The sequence below is a fragment of the Vigna umbellata genome, chromosome 1, assembly GCF_029865625.1.
Source record: "Vigna umbellata cultivar VRB3 chromosome 1, Vumbellata_1.0, whole genome shotgun sequence".
NCBI classification, from domain to species: domain Eukaryota; kingdom Viridiplantae; phylum Streptophyta; class Magnoliopsida; order Fabales; family Fabaceae; genus Vigna; species Vigna umbellata.
This window is the reverse complement of record NC_142165.1, coordinates 23,586,026-23,604,257: the sequence shown is the minus strand read 5'-3', so window position 1 is coordinate 23,604,257 and position 18,232 is coordinate 23,586,026. Positions and strand designations below refer to the sequence as shown.

The following is an 18,232-nucleotide window of genomic DNA, read 5'->3' as shown; positions in this document are numbered from 1 at the left end:
ATTCTGATCAACGTTTACTATATGGGTTAAGATCGATATAGTAAGTAATTTATTGGTTTAATCCTTTCAGACATCCCGATTTGTCTAGGGTTGTCTCAAAGGATTGTCTCAAATAGATCCTCGTATTTATTTTTATCTCAATTAGGTCCCTATTTTTGTAAAATTGAGTCAATTGGAACCTTGTCGTTAATTTCAATATACGGCGTTAAATTTATTGAGTCGTGGCACGCTGACGAAGCAAATTTTAATGACGTGGATCAAATTCATTTGCACGTGGACCTACAGCACCGTCCAGTACTCTCCTTCTCTCCCCTCCTCCTCTCCCCCTCCCCCTCCCCCCGCCTTCGTCTTTCTCATCGATCTTTCTTCCCCCGACGACCAACTGCTCTCCCTCAAGAAGGACCTCCTCCTCCTCCACCACTTCCCCGATCACGCCCTCGTCGCTCTCCTCACCTTCGATGTTGTTTACGATGGTGCTGTGGCGAAGATGATGGTGGTTCGAGATTGCCGAACTCGTGAAGAGAGACACGATGAGGATCGCGATTCTGGGTGGCTGTTCTCGCGGTTTTGACGGAGGCTGGTGGCACTGTTTGAAGGTTGACGGTGGTCCGGGGTTGTGCGGCGGTTAGGCAAGGGCTCGCGTGAAGGAGATGGTGGCGAAATGAATTGGGATTCTGGCTTGGAGTTTGATTTCGGCGTTTAGGGTTCGAAGGATTTTTCAGATCGGATTGGGTTTTTGAATATGCAGGTCTGAGATGATGAATGGTGGCACGGTGATGATGACTTGTGGCTGGCGGTGCGGTGGCACGATGTTGTTTGCAGTGGTGCTGTGGCGAAGATGATGGTGGTTCGAGATTGCCGAACTCGCGAAGAGAGACGCGATGAGGGTCGCGATTCTGGGTGGCTGTTCTCGCGGTTTTGATGGAGGCTGGTGGCACTGTTTGAAGGTTGACGGTGGTCCGGGGTTGTGCGGCGGTGATGTTGCCGACGACGCTAGGGAGAAGATGGTAAGGAGACTAGGGTTTCAGTGGGTGGAAGATGGTGATGATGTGGTAGAGGTTTCAGTGGGTGCAAATGAATTTGATCCACGTCATTAAAATTTGCTTCGTCAGCGTGCCACGACTCAATAAATTTAACGTCGTCTATTGAAATTAACGGCAAGGTTCCAATTGACTCAATTTTACAAAAATAGGGACCTAATTAAGATAAAAATAAATACGAGGACCTATTTGAGACAATCCTACACAAATAGGGATGTCCGAAAGGATTAAACCTAATTTATTAAGATGATTTTGAACTACATATTAAATATTTATTATGTTATTTTTAATTCCACTCAACATAAACATAATAAGTTACGTTTATTACACAAATATAATCACTCTATTTTGTTGGTTATATTATTGAAGGAAAGGTTGAGAGAGTGGAACAGAGAAAACTGAGAGAATGGAACATAGGAATATAAAACTGCTTAATATATTATTTTTGGAGTGCAATTGCTTTTATAAAGCAAATAAGTGAACGTAAATGTACGAAAATGTTGGCCTCTATAACCACTAACAAACTAGTGCTCTTAAGTGCCTAACATGACTTTTATTTTCCTAAAAAATAGCATAACATATAATTTTAATTTTTTAATTTCTAATAGTCATTAATCAACATATTTTCTATGACATGATAAAAGTAATAACTATTGAGTTGAGACTATTTATAACTATTAATAAAGAATTGTTTGGTAAATGTTTTTTAATTACACATTTTATTATTTATTTTGTTTTTATCAGTATAAAATATTTTAGGATTAAATATGTTTTTTGTCCCTAAACTATCAAGCGATTTTGGGTTAGTCCCTATTAGAAAGGTTTGTTCCTTTTAGTCCTTTTAGTTTTGAAACTCTTATTTTTAGTCCTTAAAAATAAACGACGTTAACTTTTCTTTGATGTAGCAAACGCCGAGTCACGTCACTTTTCCTTTTTCTGAAACGTGTCATCCTTCTTTCATGCATCATTGACTTTTAAATGTTTGATTGTTTGACTGTCAAATGAAAGGTTACCACGTGACACTTTTTTTCTTAAAATTAGGGTTTGGTGAAGATGGAGGGTTTTTCGGCAAGCTCCACGGTGGTTTGGTTCAGATGTTGAGGTTAGGCGATTGGAGGAACTCGATCTGGGTCATCTTGGTGTTGTGCCAATTTGGGATGCTAGCATGTGTGTGGCCGCTGCCCTCTGGCGACATCATGAGGTGTGCATCATCTCCTTCCTCGCCCCATCGGAAATCGCTACATTGGCCTGCACCTCCAAGCAATTGGGTTCTCTCTACGCCCATGACTCTAAGTTGTGGTTCAGTATGTGCCAGCGCAGATGGGGTTCCAAGACTCGCATCACGCAATGGGGCAACACCAAGGGCACAATATTCTTTTTTTCTGGTTCAAAACCTCTTCTTTGTAACTGAAGTTGACATGACTTCAAGCAATAAAACCAAGTCTGGTGAAGGAACCAACACCCAAGGAAGAGAAAGAAAAAACCTCACCTTTTTATTGTTTTGGAAGTGACAATCTTCTTCCTAACAACAAACTTTGGACCCTTTTTAGCTTTACCCATTATCAGAGAAAGGGCTAGATTATTCAAAACCCTGGCCAGAAACATAAATCAATTCTGATATTAGTCAAACTCTCAAATATCAACCTCCAAACCCCAATTATCCCATTTTATTAAGTTCTACAAAAAATGAATATAATATCACAAGTAAATATAGGGAATACAATACAACAAAGTTAGTTTCAAAGTATTTCAACAAGCTGAATGAATCCACTTCAGAAAACATAAAACTGTGTTCACAATGAGGATTTTGATGAAACAGGTGCAGTACTGAAATCGAAAAGGAAAGAATCTAACTACAAACAAGAATGACCTCCAAAGTTAGGCGAGAAAGCAAAATTTCTAGGGTATGAGTCTCGCAGGTTTGCCGTCAAGGTTTTGAATAGAATGGCGGCACAAGGTTGTGGAAGATGGAAAATTGTTCCTGGGAGTAGTATTCATAGATGGCAGGGGTAAGGTTTTTCTTATCCAACCATCTCTTGTAGACTCTACCAAACCCACCTTCACCCAGCAATGTGTCGCCCTTGAAACTCTTGGCCGCGGATTTCAGGTCCCCGAAACTGAACTCCTTCAAGTTGGGTCGTTCCAGAATCTAGCTGTCAGGGGAACAAAATGGAAGAGACCCTTCGCTGATCTAAAAAATGAAACAATCAACGTGGCACACAATAACGAGGGAATGTGACATCACAGCTCGTCGTTTGCCACATCAAAGAAAAATTAACGTCATTCAATTTTAAGACTAAACATAAGAGTTTCTTCAAAACTAAGAGGACTAAAAAGAACAAACCTTTCAAATAAGGACTAAACCCAAAATCGTTTGATAGTTTAGGGAATAAAAACATATTTAACCCAATATGTTATTAATTATTCTTTAAGAATATACTTCTTATAAATTTAATAATATTTTTTATTTTGATAATAATCACAAGAATTAATTTTTATTTATTATCATAATAATCATTTGTTAAATTTTACCAAGATGGTAGTTTTGTTATGAAAATTACAAAACATAAAAGTACAAAATATTTAAATTTATTATAATTTTAAAGATAAACATAAAATAAAAATGTATGAATGAATATTATCTTTTAAACTTTAGAAAATATATTATAAGTATTATTTTTAATTTAAAACTTTGTTTTCTTTTTTCATATTTTAATTAGTAAAATAGTATATTTGGGGCCAAATTAAGTCTAAGTATTTTTATTGACTAATAATTGATGATTAATGATCCTTTATACTCGTAAGAATAAGATAATGAAGAATTAAGTCATTGATATTGATTAACTTCAAGTGTAATACCTTGAAGAGAATATGGGCATAACATATTCATTAATATAGGGTGTTTTTTCTTGTACTTACAACACCTTCTTTCTGTTCCAAATCTAAAAGTCAAACATGATAATGAAACTTGTTTTGAGAATTGATTTGTCAACCTAAGAGTTAAGTTTTGACACTAAAATTCAATTGTTCATGGTTATTTTTCATAAAATTTAGATTTATACATACATTAACAATATTTTTGGAACCAAAAATAATAAAAATGGAGGATCCTTCTAAAAAAAACGGTGGAGACCTACCTAAAAACATATATTTGTTACAAAATCTTAGCGATCAAGGACTAAGGAGTCCAACTATTAGACAAATATTGACAATTGCTTCTAAACTTAGTGTTTATGGTCCTACTCATGGAAGAACGACAAAAACAAAAGGAGAAACTCAAGATCATTCCACAATCTTCATTGTCCTTTAAACTAATTAATGACAATGTTAATGACAATTGAACCATAATTCCTAATTCCTTTTTCTCTTCTTTGAACCTAAAGTTAATAGACTTATTGATTAATTTTCAAAATTTCCTGCATCATTGTTCTTCATTCAAGTTTTCTCTTGATGTCTTGCTCTCAACTCATGTATATCTAAATGTGGAGAAGTCCTACAAGAAATTAGCACAAGAAATTATTTGTGATGCTCTCTATGTCCTCTAGAACCAAACATTTGAAGAATTTGACCAAAGAGTGAATGTAGAGTTATTGAAAGAAATATCTACCATTTCAATGAGTATTCAAAAAATTTGCAACTCATTGATAAAAGATTGACATGGATGTATATGTCAAACACCATTTCTTATAAAGAATCATGTATTTATACATTAACATTTGTTGCCAGAAAGAAAAGATTTTTTTTTTGTCGCCCTAGATTATGGTTTTAGTGTATCTTTATTTATATTATATTGTTTTCTTTATACATTTTTTTGTATTGTATGAAATTTCATCTTAATTGATTCTCATTTTGTTACGTGAATTCATGGAATCATTCCACTCTGATACACCTTTTATTTTGCATATATTTTTTTTTAAATAATAATTCTTTGATCTGATCAATGATCTCTTATTGAGGGTGTAACAAACTCAGACAGGCAACAGAGTAGGATAAGCATTAAAGGGAGAGAATGCGAGTAAGAACGTCAAAGCGGTTTTATTGGCGAGATATTTCCAAAAGTGAATCGAGACAAATGGGGTTAGGATATAAGGAAAGGACGCATGCATGTCCAAAGGTCAAAATATATTTGGAGTTTACATGTACTATATATTTTAATGATCGACAAACTGCCAAAAAAAATTCATAACGCTACGATTGATGTGAAAATACAAAGAATGGCAACTGAGAAATTTCTAAGGCCTAAGCAGATTGAAAAACGTTAATCGAAGTTCTCAAAAGAATTGTTTCCTATATACCTAACTGGTCATTTATCCTGCTCACCAGACTGTCCAAGATTTTCAAGGCACAATAACTATCCTCCAATAGATAGTATTGATGTTGTTGAAGGTATATTTCAAAAAGAACCAAGTAGGGTGCTTGTGGAGCTCTGAATATTCATCCACTGCTCTCCAAATATTGAGCAATCTGCTTTCTAATATTTTCTTCAATGCTCTGCCTGTAACTCATTGTGGCAGTTGCATCTTCAATTTATTATATCTATAACTGCCTCACACCGCAACAAGAAGCAAGCGGAAGGAAGACATAGACACTGTACAACTTAACTGAGTCCTTTTTCAAGTATAAGTGGAGTCAATCATGTAAACCCAATCTATAAAAGGTGGAACTTCCTGTGGCTGGCTTAACCATACAAAGCCAAATCAGAACCTGCACCTTAAACTACAAAAAAGGCAAGTAGTGCGTGCATTATGGCCCAATACAATATAATTCCTAGCCGTAAGACAGGTTGTCTCATCAGAGTCCGATCACAAGAAACCCTGCACAAATACGAATGAAAAACCATTCAATAAACAGAGAAATTTAAACCATGAAAGCATAGGGAAAAATATACCCACCATAAGCCATCAATCAAGTCGGTCAATGGTCTAGTAAATCTTGGGACAATCTTGGATGAAGTGAGGGATTTGAAACCATGGACTGCAACAAAAAGTGCGAAACAAGAATTAAATAAAAGGAATCGTAAGGCATTGCTGAAAGCTCCAGAAACCAGTACAAAAGGTTTAGTGCAGAATTACCTTTGTCATCCTCTTCTTCTATCCTACTAGTACCACCAGGGTTTTCATCCACAGCAATGGCAATATGATCACTGTTGCCTTTGCGCAAACTACGTACTTGAGGTGCTACAAAAGCACCTGATGGTGACCAACGGTTCATCTATAAAAAAGGGGTAAATGAATTAAATCCCTTCAAATTTAAATCAATAACCGTGTCAATGTCACGACCAAAATGAAAATATATTTAATTTCTTTTAACCACCACTCAGTTTTATTTATTTATTGTTTAAAAGCAAGTTCTGACTACCATATTTAATCAGAGTAAAATGGTCGTGACAGAAGAGAAAAAGTACGCATATCTTAACCAAGATAACTAAAACTTAAAATCGAATTTTCAAACTGCCTGTGTTTGTTCTGAGTTGACAAATTTTTGGAATGTTGTTAGTCAAGAAAAGGTAACGGAATTGTGACGTATTTCATGTTTTATTCAATTTGAGGTTTTAATTTGAAAAAGAAGTTTACTTAATCCAGATTTATTACAATATTTTTGTATACTAGTGCAAATGACCAACTATTAAACAAATAATTGATTTGCTCACCACTGGTTCTACCTCCACAATCTCTGAGCTTGTGCCAGCTCCCTTTGAAGTTTCTTCCACGCCTTCAAGCAAATTCAATTGCAGTTCTTTCTGGTGTAAGGACGTCTCAAGAGTTTCTGTTTTGTGATTCAATTCTTCTACCTTACTCCTTTCTACTTGCAACATCGCATCCTTGCTTTCTACAACTTCCCTTAGATTTTCCAATTCTGACAATAAAGACATAAGCTTCTTCTGAAGTATTTCTTTGCATTCATGAACCTGACTGTTGCTCTTCATATCAGGATGTATATCATGCGCTCCATCATGAGACACAACCATATCAACCCATGTCAAGAACTCAAAGATCTCGTCAGAGCTTCTCTGATTGCTCATTTGTGATGCAAGAAGAACATCATTAGTGCATCTGGTAACCTCCTGTCTCAAGAATGAAATTTCAGTATCTCTTTCTTGCAACTGGGATTGGAGCTTTTCAACTTCACAAAGGAGATTTGCCGAAAGGTGGTGAAGCTCATCAAACTTGCTGACAGTTATGGAAAGCTTTTTCATAACCTTACCACGAGAAAATTCAAGGTTATCAATCTCTTGATTTTTTTGTTCAACAACCTTTTCAAGATCAACAATCTTATTTGTCAATTCTTCCATTTGTGTTTCTTCCTCATCAAGGGCATGCATTAGTGCTTCAATTTCTGCATTAAACCAGTAAGTTCAAGAAATATTGTAAGTTTCTCAGTAGTAAAAGAAATATGGCAAGTTCACTTCTTAAAATACAACGAAACAGAGAAAACCCACCTTGGTCTTTGGCTGCCAGTAAAGTAGTCTGAGATCGCATTTTATCCTCTAATTCAGCAGTGGTTTCTTGCCTATCCTGTAGTTCATTCACTTTCTGTTCGAGTATCTTCCTTTCTGCCTCAATTGCTTCCACCTCTTTCTTTAAATTATGTTCTTGAATCTTAAAAGCTTCAAGATCTTGAGAGTAACTGGTCGCAGCAGCTTCAGCATCCTTGATTTGTTTTACCAGATCTGAGCAAATCCTATCTCTTTGAACATCCTTCTCCTGAAGCTCTCTCTGCAAATTTGCTATAGTAGACTTCATTTCTTTTTGATTAGCATCTAAAAATTCAGCTTTTATACTAGTAAACCCTTTCACAGTCAACAGCAATCTATCTGCCATGGTTTTAATATATTCCTCAGATATGTCATCATCAAATAAAGGAGTTTCCAAGCTCATCCCTAGATCTGAAGATTCAACCTTCGTCCCAGACAGTTCCGCTTTTTCATTTTCAAGTACAATGGAAGAGTTATTGCATGCTTCATAGAGGTACGCAATGATCCCACGAAATGCAACAAGTTTCTCATCATGCTCACTTAGTTCTTTCTTCATGGTTTCACATGACTCTTTTTGGGAAGTCATTTCCCTTTGAATACTTGCCATTAGTTTAGATAGAGTTTTGTCTAGTTCCTGTGCCAAACTTGAGTGTATGCTTATTTTTTCCTTAAGAGAACTGACCTTTGTTATGAACTGTTGTAGTTGATGACAAAATAGACGAAGATTTTCAACTGAAGTATCATACTGATCAATTGCATCAAAATCTTGCCAAGGATGTGCAGGCACAGAGCCCTTCTGGAACAAATATCACAAGTATTTAATAAGGAAACTAGGTCACATTACCAAAAATAGTACTAAAAATGCAATTACGCCAAACACAAACCACAAGCCATATATGCAACGAATAAAATTTGAGCCATAAACTTAAAATAGAAGGGGAGTTTTTGTGCTGGAATTGCAGTTGCAACATTCTATATATAATGCAAAAAGTGAATAAAATTACATTCAATAAAGAGGCGATTGAAAGTAAAGACACTACGATACTGATAAACATGGACAAAAACACCTCAACTTTCCACTGCTCGATTGTTTCTAGTTTAAAAACTCTGTTCATTTAAAAATATCTAAGACACCAACATTGAGGAAACTGAAACTACAAACTACAAAAACAGAAACTACAAAAAATTTGAAGTACAAGAATTTACACTAACACATCCCTGTCACAAACTGGCCAAACTGCATTCTACCTTATATTTCTTATTCTCACTTTCACATTATCTCCTTATGTACAATTTGAAAGAAAGTTTAAATAGAAATACAGAAAATGTAAAATCATGATGTAAAATATAATTTTGAATAGTTCAATATCCATGTGTTATAAATACCTTATTAGAAGATGCCCAGTGTTCTTTGGTGATCGATGAATCCACCATATTTGTAGCACTGTTTACTTTCATGCATGACTCAAGACCAGCCTCCAGTTTCCGATAAGATTCCAAATCAAAGATAAATGCATTGGTCAGTAAATTGTGAACCTCACCAAAGCTTTTGAAGACAAGGTTCAGATTAGATTTTAATTCCATGATGTCAGATAAATGGCTGTGTTTTCCTGCCTCGTGCAAGGATGATAACTTTTCTAGATGTGCAAGCGCTTCCAGTTTGGAGGCCTCAGCTGAATCCCTTTCTCTTCTGATATCCACAAGTTCAGCATTCATCTTTGCAAGCTCCTCCTGAAAACTGTCATTCCTCTCTTGAACCTCGTTTAACTCTGCCAGTAGCAGTTCTGATGCTCTTTTAGACTTCCTGGATTCTTGTTCTAAAGATGCCACAGTACTATGCAGATCAGAACATAGCTTCCCAACCTGTTCCAACTTCTTCACTGGATCACTAATATAACCTTCACCACCAACCTCAATCTCACCTAACTTGTTCAAAATCAGTTTCAAAGAATATTCTTGCTCCTGCAAATGGTGCTCTGTTTCTTCCAAATGTTTCTTCAGTTGCAAACTCTCTGATTCAAGAGCTTCTAACTTATCTGGGTAGGTTGATAACTGTCCCAACCTCTGTTCATGCTCTGCAAGTGTATTATCCCGGTTGGTGATCTCAGATTTCAAGTGCTCCATCTGAACAGACATCTCTTCAATGGTGTGTTTTAGACTGTCTCGCTGCTGCACCAATGACTTCCCTTTCCTAACTGCAACATTTAACTTCTCTCTAAGAGAAGCTGATTTATGCTCCTCCTGATTAAGAAGCCCTTGCAACTCCTCAATTCTTTTAGTCATAGCTTCAACTTCACCAGATAAAGATATTTGTTTGTCCAAAGATCTATCTCTCTCCTCCTTCACATGCAGCAATTCATTCAAAGACTTCTCCAGATCAATTTTATATCTATCAATACTTGCCTCCTTATCCTGCACGTCTATACTTCTTTCTTCACAAAGTGTACCATCATCCTTTTGTGAACGGAGTCCATCACCTACAACCCCATATGCAGGATTCATTGACAAAAGATTTGCATGATTTTGTAAAAGCTTTCTCAGCAATTCCTCCAAGGAATCAATCTTTTCACTACCAGAAACCAGATTTTCTGTTTCAGATCCTGGCAAGGCATCGCAAACTAAATCATGCAATTTTCTGATCTTATCATCAATGATGAAAATCTGTTCTTCAATGACAGCTTTCTGTTCCAATTTATCCATTAAATTAGCTATTTCATTAAGTAGCTTTTCATTCTCAAGTTCAGTTTCTCTTGTATGTGCAGATAGCTTCTGTTCTGTTTTCAGCTTTTCTATGAGCTTTCCTAGCAATTCTTCTAAGGAATCAATAGGTTCATTACCAGACACCATATTTTGTGAATCAGACTTTGACAAGGCATCACCAACCAAATCTTGCAACTTTCTGATCTTGCCATCAAGGGTGAAAATTTGTTCTTCAATTGCAGTTTTGTGTTCCAATTTGTCCTTCAAACTAGTTATTTCCTTAAGCAGCTTTTCATTCTCAAGTTCAGTTTCTCTAGTCAATACAGATAGCTTCTGTTCCATGTTCAGCTTTTCTATGAGCTTTCCTAGCAATTCTCCTAAGGAATCAATAGGTGCATTATCAGACACAATATTTTGTGAATCAGATTCTGACAAGGCATCAGCAACCAAGTCTTGCAACTTTCTTATCTTGCCATCAACAGTGAAAATTTGTTCTTCAATTGCAGTTTTGTTTTCCAATTTGTCCTTCAAACTAGTTATTTCTTTAAGCAGCATTTCATTCTCAAGTTCAGTTTCTCTGGTCAATGCAGACAGTTTCTGTTCCATCTTCAGCTTTTCTATGAGCTTTCGCAGCAATTCTTCCAAGGAATCAATATTTGCATCACCAAACACCATATTTTGTGTATCAGATTCTGACAAGGCATCACCAACCAAGACTTGCAACATTCTGATCTTGCCATCAATAGTGAAAATCTGTTCTTCAATTGCAGTTTTGTGTTCCAATTTGTCCTTCAAACCAGTTATTTCTATAAGCAGCCTTCCATTCTCAAGTTCAGTTTCTCTTGCCGATGCGGACAGTTTCTGTTCCATCTTCAGCTTTTCTATGAGCTTTCCCAGCAATTCTTCCAAGGAATCAATATTTGCATCACCAAACCCCATATTTTGTGTATCAGATTCTGACAAGGTATTAACAACCAAGTCCTGCAACTTTCTGATCTTGCCATCAGTAGTGAAAAGTTGCTCTTTAATGGCAGTTTTGTGTTCCAACTCGTCCTTCACAATAGTCATTTCCTTAATCAGCTTTTCTTTCTCAAGTTCAGCCTCCCTTTTCTGCAATGATAGTCTCTCATTCTCAAGGAGCAAAGACTCTACTTTTTCAGAAAGGTTCCCTCTCTCGGATGTGAGAGCACTAAGGTCTTCTTGAAAAGCAGACACCATCCGTTGAGACTCTTCCAGATCAGTATTTAGCATTCCACAATAACTATCATATTTTTCGATCTTCAGTTGCAGAGCGTCTATATGATGATTAGCCTCAGTAAGTGCTGCACATATACATTCAATCTTATCCTCTGTCTCCATAGACTGCAAATGTGAAGGCATTTCAACACTATTTACAAGCTCTTCCCATCTCCGAAGTAAGCTGTTTCTTTCCATCAATGACTGCTCCAGCATTTCATTTTGCTCAGCCAACCCATAATACTTACTCTGCAACTCCTCAAATTTCATTCTAAAATCATCTGAATCTGGTTGTAGCTGACTGTCATCTTTCCACGAATCTCTGGCTACATAACCAGCATCAGAGTATGAGCCTACTGCCACACCATCTTTCTGTTCCCAATCATTCATTGCCAATGAGTTTCCAGAAACTGAACTAGCCAACCAATCAATCTTCTCAATTGTATCCCTTGAATGAAACTGCTCTGGGAGATCTAAGTCTTCCAATATCTCTTCTATCCTCTGAAGCATTGAATCTTTAAGGAGGAATGACTCTCTCAAAGCATTAGATGAATTCCGTATATAAGAAAGCTCAGATTCCAGAGCTTCCACACGTTCACCAGCCTCTTCATATGTCTTAAGTTTTGTTTCAACCTCATGAAGTCTAGTATCTTTCAACTGTAACTCTTGCAAGCATCTCTCCAATTCACTGGATGTCTCTGCTAAGGACTGCTTGAGACCATCTCGCTGTACAACCAGACCTTTCCCCTTGGAAACAGCTATGCTAAGTTTCTCACGGACGGAGGACACTCGCTGTTCTGAATGCTCAAGTTCATTTGCTTTCTTATGTAATTCAGAACGAGCAACAACAAGAGCTTCCTCAGCCTGATATAAGCTTTCCTTCAAAACAAGGATTTCATTTTCATTCTCAAGACGAAGTGTGTCTAGATAATGCATTTTTTCCTTCAATTCAGCCAATTCCATCTCCTTGGATCCATATAGTTCTTTAGTCGTGTGATGCTGGATTTCAGCCTCTCGCATTTTCTGTACAAGACTAGACACTAAAGAATCTAACCATGAAAGGGGTGATTTATTCATATCAAGCTTTGGGATATCTGCATTCAGCACACCTGTCAGATCTTGTATTAGCTTACTAACAGAATCTAAATCAACACACTTCAGTTTCAATTCTTCCAATTCTGTTTCCCTGTGCATGAATTCCGACTTCATCTCCTTGGTAACAGACTCAAGTTCTTGCTTCTCATTCAATATATTCCCAATATGTTTCAAGATGGGCTGAAAGCTATCATAGCTCAGTAGTTCAGGAAGCACTTCACTATGTACATCTATCTTATCATCTATAGTCGTGCCATTTCCGACTACAAGTTTCCTCAGGTCACTGTACATCTTATGCAATAGACCAACAGCCAATTCATTCCTCCCAAGCAGATCATCACATTTTGAACTCATTTCTTTATATGATGTGCTCATTATTTCATGTTCTGAATATGTAGATTCAAGTTTCTTCTGCAGATCAAAAATCATTTCAGCAGCTGCATGAACTGAAACTTCTAACTGATGAGTGATATCCAGGTTACTGTGGGTGTCAGAAGAGAAAGTTGTGCTCATAACTCCACCAACTGATTCTTTCAGCTTCCCAACTAACTCAACAATTTGGGCCATAGAAATATTCCAGCCTTGCTCAAGTAGCATTGCCCTCTCTGTCAACTCCTTCTGCAAATTTTCTAGTTGACTGCCAAGACTAGAAGCCATTTCACTGGAAATTTGTTTCACATCATTCATTTCAGTATGCAATTCACTAATTGTTGATTGACAATGTCCAAGCTTCTCATAAAGTTCATTATTTTTGGCTTTGAGACGGGCATCTTCTTGCTTTAAAGTATCACAGAGTTCCTCAAGAAGAAATTTCTTTTCTTGAATATCACCAAGAAGCTGCTTTACAGTTTCATACTGAACGGCTAGTTCAATGTTGGATGCTTCCAAATCTGAACAATGTTGCTTCAATTGTTCAAACTGGTCCTCAAGATCACTGTATTTTGCATCACCAGCTTTCCGATCATCTCGCTCCCCCTTGAATAATGCACCCGCAATTTGAACATCAAGCTTCCACTTCGAAAGCAATTTTTTCAAACTTTCAATTTGTTCTTTGGTCAACTTAAATGAGTTTGATGATGATTGAAGAAAATTGGAATCCCTTGTTTCCCCTTCATGCTCATCTTCATGTCCCTTTGATTCAAAAGCCTGTATCAATTTGGAAACCACGGGTGAGGAAACTTTTTCACCAGATCTGCTGGAGGACACTGAATGAGAATGCAACTCATTAACTGCATTTTCAAGCATCGTCAAAACTTTCTCTGCCTCATCCAAGCAATCCTTCAATGAAACAAACCCAAGATCATCATCAAATACTTCACGTTCACCTCTATTCAGATGTGGCCCCACTGGTGCACCTTCATCAGGCTCCTGGTCTATATGCAGAGAATCTTCAGAAATTGCAATTTTAACACCCTTACTTTGTTCACATACAACATTGGCTTGACGCCCAAGGTCCCTGGGTTGAGAAAGTGGCTGGCTGTGTTCCTTTCCAGTGTCTTCTATCTGGGTCTTGTGCATACCCAAAGTGTTATTGAGAATTACATTTTCCTTGGAAATTTGTTCCAACTGCACTGAGGCTTCTTTAAGGTCACCTTCAAACCTAAATCGTTCCCCCTTTACAATAGACAATTGCTCATTTAAGGCAATGATTTGAGAAGAGAGACTATGATTCTCATCTACAAGATTTTTAATCTTATCATCTGAAAATGCAAGGTTCCCATTTAAGTTGGAATTTTCTGCCTGTAGACTTGCCACCAAATCTTTACTCTCAACCAGATCTAATGACAGCCTATCAATCTCATGTTTGAGATGATCGACTTCTCCTTCAATCTTACTCCTATCTTCGGTCACAGAAGAGATCCTATCAACTAAGTTGGACTTCTCAAGTTTTAATCCTTCCATCGAACTCTTTAAGTCAGCTAATTCAGACTCCAGGTTCTTAATTTCAAATAGATGAGATTCCTTCTCCTCCAAAAGTTTACTTTTCTCATCATTTGTCGAATCAAGAGTTTCACTCATGCCCTTCTGTTCCACCTGTAAACTTGAGATCAAGCCTCTGCAGTCAGCCAACTCTTTGGATAATTCCAGTGAATCTTTTTGAGACATGTCAAAATTATTCTGCAGCTCAACCACTCTGGCAGAAAGCGCTTCCACCTCAGCCATGGCAGCATTAAATTGATTTTGCAGTTCCACATTTTTGCTAGAAATATCATGTAGATCAACACGGCAATTATCAAGCTCTTCACTAAGGTATTGATTCTTCCCATTAACTTCATTATAAGAAGCACGAAGCTGATATATTTCATCAACCAATTGTTGACCCTGGTTATCAGACTCCAGCAGTTCAGCTAGTTGAGTGTTAAATATATTTTTCATTAAATTTTCAAGAAACAATTCTTCTTTGAGACTCTGAAATGCTTCTGAAATGTCATGGTCCAATAGAATTGAACGACTGGCTAAAGGATCCAAATCAGACTCCACTCCTCTTGCCTCAATCAGAAACTGACACTCTTCTTCACTAAGCCCCCTAATAATTTCAGCCAGCTGCAACAGGTTAATGGAGTTTGCATCAAAAACAGAAGGCACGTCCAATGGTCTGGATGGATCAAACTCATGAGCTCCCCTTGACTTTGGATCCTCAATTGCAAGTCCATCATGAGGGCATTGCTGATTAAACCCCTCCTGAAGTCCCCCATCATGTTCAATGAGAACTACTTCACTATTCTGTTCTTGATTACACTGAAGGGGAATTTCTTCATGATATGAACTAGGCAATACTTCTCTCTCCAGATTCCTCACTGAAGTACCTGAAGCTGCAATATCATCTCCTTGGCCTTCATCAAAACCTGAAAGCTTATCTGACAGAATGTCCTCTTGAGAAGAGAGAAATTCAATTGACTCGCTCAGTTGTTCAGCTTCATGAGATGCATCCTCAATTCTAGCTTTCTCCAAAGAAATTCCCGGAAGAGACTGGTCACTCTCACCAACTTCAGACAAAAGAAGCTCCCTCTGACCATCAATCACCAAATCAGTGGGTTGACAAAATTTCTCCATGACCAAACCATCTGCCTCCTGCATTGCCCCTACCCAGCGACAAATGAGAATTTAAATTATAAATCAAATCCATTTATTAGTTTTCCCAGCCTGCCTAATTAATATCCTAATAACTAAACATAAAGGTATAACATTAATGGAGGTACAGACACAGAGAAAGAGAGAGAGCACAACCTAAATCTGTTACCTGATCTTCCCTTGTTTGCATCACAGACGTATTTGGAATACCCTGTGATAAAAGCAACAATTCTTCCCTCTTTTCACCCTCTCTTTCTGAAACTGACTGACCCGCTACAGTTGTACCAGGAGCAGGCTGGGACAAAATAGAAACAGGTGCGGATGCATGATCATGTGTTTCTCCTCCTTCAGGAACCAAGCTACCTGAAGTACTCAAAGACACATTCTCTGCCACATCAGCTTCAATATCTTCAGCAATATTCCCATGAACCTGGGCAGATGACTCATTATCTTTCTCACAGATCCCAGGAACCTGATGTAATAGCTCAGCATTAGAATCTAATACTGATTCATCACCTGTATTATATGTAGTGACGACTGATGATGAAACAACAGAAGGATCAATATTGTCAGGAGGTAACGAGTTTGCCACAGACTGTGACTCTGATGCTTCTGTATTAACCACATTTGAGTGACTGTCATCTTCAACATTTCCATCAGTTATCTGAGATGATACTGTTGAAACTGAGACACTACTTGCAGCATCAGAATCAGAATCAACTAGCTGAGGTAAACCAGCCTTTTTTGATGATTTTCCGCGGCTACTACCACTTTTATTATCCTTCTTCTGACGAAACTGTTGGAGCTGAAGTTTAAAACACAGTGAAAAATAATTACGAACTGTAACCAGTGAATTGTAACTATATGTCTTCAAAAAATATAATAAAATGAATCAACAAGGAAGACAAAGACAACACCACATGCTTTATTAATAATAACAATTTTAATAAAACAAATCCAATCAAGTTTACACATCAGCTGTCAGAAATGAAATGAACAGGGGAATGAATGCTACAGTGTACAGTCCTTGGCACTATTTTCTTACATGAATTTGGATCCTATAGACAGATTCACACACATAGTAACTGCTCACAAGGGATTAAACACTCACATACAGATTTTCTAGGTCTTGGTGTACTACATAATTAAATTCTAAGCCATTGATACCTAATAAACTCATCACTGGTTATCAAATCTACATGCTCTCTAAATTACAGTGTACAACACCCCACACTTCTCAGATACGAAAACAATAGACTACCCCACACTTCTCAGATACGAAAACCCTAGAAAACATTTCCCTAACTCTGATAGGAACCAAAATCTAATTACCAAACACACACCCTAGAATAACAAGAGCTACACTCCTTTCACCTACTCCACACACAGAGACACATTTATGAAAGCAATAACTGAAACTCATTGAAAACATCATATACCCTTTTCTTGCCAGCTGCGAGTAGATCGGTACGGCTCTTGTTTCGGTCCATTTTCCGATCCACTCTTCGATCCACCCCGTTCTTACTCCCCACTGTAACCGCAGGAATCACCAAATTTGAGCCCCCGTCATCGCTCAAATCCTCCTCTTAAACTGCAACCCCAAAAAACCAACCGAATCAAATCAAATTTGTACACAGTTACAATCAGTAACGCTCTTCACAATCTAAAACAAAAATAGAGAAATCAAAATATTCACAGCTTACATCCTCCAAATTGAAACTCATAAAACACACACAAATCGTGTTCGTGTCGTGCGTGAAGGTGTAAAAAATTTATTCCTATTTCTAACCAAACACAAATCGTGTTCGTGAAGGTGCGTGTCCTACAAACCAAACACTGAATAACCTAACCACCTGATTCGAAACGCAGAAAATAACGAATGAAAAATCAGAAATGAAAATAACAAATAAATAGCGAAAGATTTAAGAGGGAAGAGAGAAGAACTTGATTGAGAGTTGTTGAACGGTACGAGAGGACGACGTCGTAGCATATCATTCGAGGTGAGGTGAGGTTTGCAGTGGCTATGGCTATGGTTGCGAATCTAATCGTTCTTTCTTTCTTTGTTTCTTTCTTTGTTTCTTTCTCTGTTTCTATGGTGTGGTGGTATTGGTAGAGCACCGTTTCTCAGATCTAAACGCAACGAAGCGTTATTTTCTCGTGGTTTAAGAGTCGAATCAAGCAACATGATTTTTATTTTTTTATAAAAAAGATTTTAATTTATGACGGAAAGAAAACAAAATAAAAATAAAAATAAATAAAAACAGGGTTGTTTGTTTGGTTTGGGGTTTGGCAAAGTGACGGTTGGTGTCGGTTTCTTAAGGTAGCAGCAACCCTGCATTTGCGAATGTGAAAAATGTTCTTGTGAGTGATTTTGAGTCCTTTCACTTTTTCCTCTTCTTCTTATTTTTTCTCCTTTTTGTTTTGAATTTAATTATTATTTTCAAAAAACATATTTAAAAAAATTGTATTACTGGGTGTTTATATTAGTCTTTTATTTAGTGTTTAATTTAATTTATATATTAATAAAAAATAACATCAACAATAGTGAGTAATTAATTATATAGAAATATACAATTTTAGCGATAGTTTATTTATTTTTATAGGTTTGTGAGTG

At 37.1% G+C, this 18,232-nt stretch overlaps 1 protein-coding gene across 4 annotated transcripts; it reads right to left on the bottom strand.

Moving 5' to 3' along the window:
- Positions 1-5,056: 5,056 nt before the first annotated feature.
- On the bottom strand, positions 5,057-17,812 carry LOC124826754 (nucleoporin). Of its 4 annotated transcripts, none has more exons than XM_047299673.2 (9): positions 17,563-17,812; positions 17,058-17,209; positions 15,775-16,423; positions 8,902-15,629; positions 7,480-8,311; positions 6,691-7,376; positions 6,113-6,251; positions 5,933-6,014; positions 5,057-5,854 (listed from the first exon to the last, which is right to left on the bottom strand). In XM_047299673.2, the coding sequence occupies exons 2-9, from the start codon at positions 17,106-17,108 to the stop codon at positions 5,752-5,754; spliced, it is 9,270 nt and encodes a 3,089-aa protein (XP_047155629.2). In that variant the 5' UTR covers positions 17,109-17,209; positions 17,563-17,812; the 3' UTR covers positions 5,057-5,751. The 4 variants fall into 4 exon arrangements, with proteins under 4 accessions (XP_047155629.2, XP_047155632.2, XP_047155634.2 ...); XM_047299676.2 differs by having other exon boundaries at positions 7,480-8,308; XM_047299678.2 differs by having other exon boundaries at positions 8,902-15,618; positions 15,788-16,423.
- Positions 17,813-18,232: the final 420 nt, after the last annotated feature.

Bases quoted from the DNA above. Each gene is read 5' to 3' on its own strand.
- LOC124826754 (XM_047299673.2), bottom strand. From the start codon at position 17,108: ATGGACCGAAACAAGAGCCGTACCGATCTACTCGCAGCTGGCAAGAAA. The intron at 7,377-7,479 runs GTGGGTTTTCTC...GGTTTAATGCAG, and splicing joins ACTGGCAGCCAAAGACCAAG to AAATTGAAGCACTAATGCAT. The intron at 6,252-6,690 runs GTGAGCAAATCA...CCTTTTTTATAG, and splicing joins TTGTGGAGGTAGAACCAGTG to ATGAACCGTTGGTCACCATC.